We start from the raw sequence: 2,134 nt of genomic DNA, 5'->3' as shown, positions 1-2,134 counted from the left end.
CCAGTATGTGCAGTATAAAAGTGAAGAGGAGGAAAAGTTGAAAAAAAAATAGCGATGAAAAACACAAGTTAAACTACAGAGCTACTGGTAAGGCGAGTTTCTAACCGATGGGATATTTCAGCTGTGAAAGTCTGTTTCAGGAAACGTTCCCAGACGGTTTAACAGAACGTTCTCCATAACAAACATCTGTCTCATCCCGTCAGAGACAAAAACAAATTGTCAATGTGATCCTGGCACAAACAGGAAGTGATGTCATGACCTCTGCCATGGTTCTAATCTTTGTTCGGATGTTCCTCTCCAGCGTTCCCGTCTGATCCAGTTCTGGAGGATCCCGGTCCCGTCCTGCTGGGTCAGGAGGCGGTCCTCCACTGTAACATCAGCGGCGTCTTCTCAGCCAATCAGATGAGGGTGTCATGGCTGTCAGGGAACATGACGCTGACCTCGGAGACCTTCAGGTTCTCTGGTTCCCTGCAAAACGTCTCATCTGTCCTCCGACTCCGCGTCCAGGAGGACCAGCAGGTCCTGAACTGCCGAGCCGAGCTGCTGACGAAGGATGGAGATGAGTGGAGGACCAAGACGTCCAGCATCCCCCTGCAGGTTCACTGTGAGTGTCTCCAAAATAATAGAGCCCCGGTCAGAGACTGCAGGCTTTTATTGTGAAGCAGCTGCTCCATCCAGGTTTTTAGATTTACGTTTCAAAAATCTCAGATTCAGGTTTTAATAATCTCAGGTTAAGGTTTTGATCACCTCAGGTAAAAAAAATTGACAATTTCAGAGTCAGGTTTCGATCATCTCAGGTTAAGGTTTTAAAAATTTCAGGTTAAGGTTTTGATCATCTCAGATTCAGGTTTTGATCATCCCAAGTTACGGTTTTAATAATCTCAAGTTAAGGTTTTAATAATGAGAGGTTCAGGTTTTGATCTCAGATTTAGATTTTGATAATCTCAGGCTAAGGTTTTGCTAATGTCAGGATCAAGTTTTAATAATTTCAGATTCAGGTTTTGTTAACCTCAGGTTCAGGTTTTGATTATCTCAGATTTAGGTTTTAACAATCTCTGGATCAGGTTTTAATAATCTCAAATTCAGGAGATTATTCTAAGATTCAGATTTTGTTAATCTGGGTTCGGGTGTGTTCCAGATCCTCCGAAGAGAACCTCCCTCTCTGTGAGTCCAGGTGAGCAGGTGATGGAGGGTCAGCAGGTGACATTTACGTGCCACTCAGATGGAGCTCCGCCCACCACGCTGGTGCTGAGGAGGGAGGGGGCGGAGCTTCAGAGGACTGACCCCACCTCCTCCTCACTCTCCTTCAGCCTGTCCTCAGCCCAGCTGGAAGACTCCGCCCACTACCAGTGTGAGGCCTCCAACCAGTACGGCTCCCAGCTGGTCACCAGCTCTGTCACCATCACAGGTACTGGCCTCACTGGTTACTAGTTTATTACTGGTTTTACAGACTCTTACAGGTTTCACTATTTTATCAAAATGTTTTCATTGTTTTTTTTACTGTTCTTTACTGGTTTCACTGTTTTCTATGTTTTCACTGTTTTTTTCTGTTGTTTGTTTTACTGGTTTTCACAGTTTTTTTAACTGGTTTTATTGGTTTATACTAGTTTCACTTTTTTTTACTGGCTTCACCGCTTTTTACTGGTTTTACTGTTTTCACTGTTTTTAAATGGTTTTCGCTGGTTTCATGATATCACGTTGTGAGTAGTAGACATGTCTGAACACACTGATACCTGTTCTCCACCAACATGGACCTGGTTCTGTTCTGGTTCCTGTTGGAAAGAGACGATGGAGGTGAGAAACCCTCTATAAAAAGCTCCTGCAGCGTCTCAGTAACAGCCGGATCACATTTATTTGGGGTAAACACGGACGTTTGTGGTGACAGAACAAACGTCTGCAGGTTGTCATTCTGGTCTGAGATGTTTTGTTTTGTTCAGTGGTGTGACGCTGTGCAGATGGTTCATCGTGGATCAAATAAGTTTGACTGAGAACTGGAGGAAACTTTTGGCTGGTTCATTAGACAGCACCAAGGGTCCAGGAACCCTGAAGTGGGGTGGTTCATGAGCTGGTCTGGTGTAGAGGGAGTCTGAGTGGACCCAGGATGGAGCCCTTCAGGACTCTTCAGACCTGCTTG

General features: G+C 44.9%; 1 protein-coding gene across 1 annotated transcript; it reads left to right on the top strand.

Moving 5' to 3' along the window:
• Positions 1 to 96: 96 nt before the first annotated feature.
• On the top strand, positions 97 to 1,408 carry LOC121940113 (vascular cell adhesion protein 1-like; the record flags this gene model as incomplete). Its single annotated transcript, XM_042482970.1, has 2 exons — positions 97 to 604; positions 1,139 to 1,408. Coding segments are annotated over exons 1-2 (472 nt in total), but the record flags the coding sequence as incomplete, so codon positions are not given.
• Positions 1,409 to 2,134: the final 726 nt, after the last annotated feature.

The sequence above is a fragment of the Plectropomus leopardus genome, unplaced genomic scaffold (genome assembly GCF_008729295.1).
Source record: "Plectropomus leopardus isolate mb unplaced genomic scaffold, YSFRI_Pleo_2.0 unplaced_scaffold7504, whole genome shotgun sequence".
In the NCBI taxonomy this organism is placed as follows: domain Eukaryota; kingdom Metazoa; phylum Chordata; class Actinopteri; order Perciformes; family Serranidae; genus Plectropomus; species Plectropomus leopardus.
The sequence above is the reverse complement of the archived record's forward strand: the minus strand, read 5'-3'. Positions and strand labels throughout refer to the sequence as shown.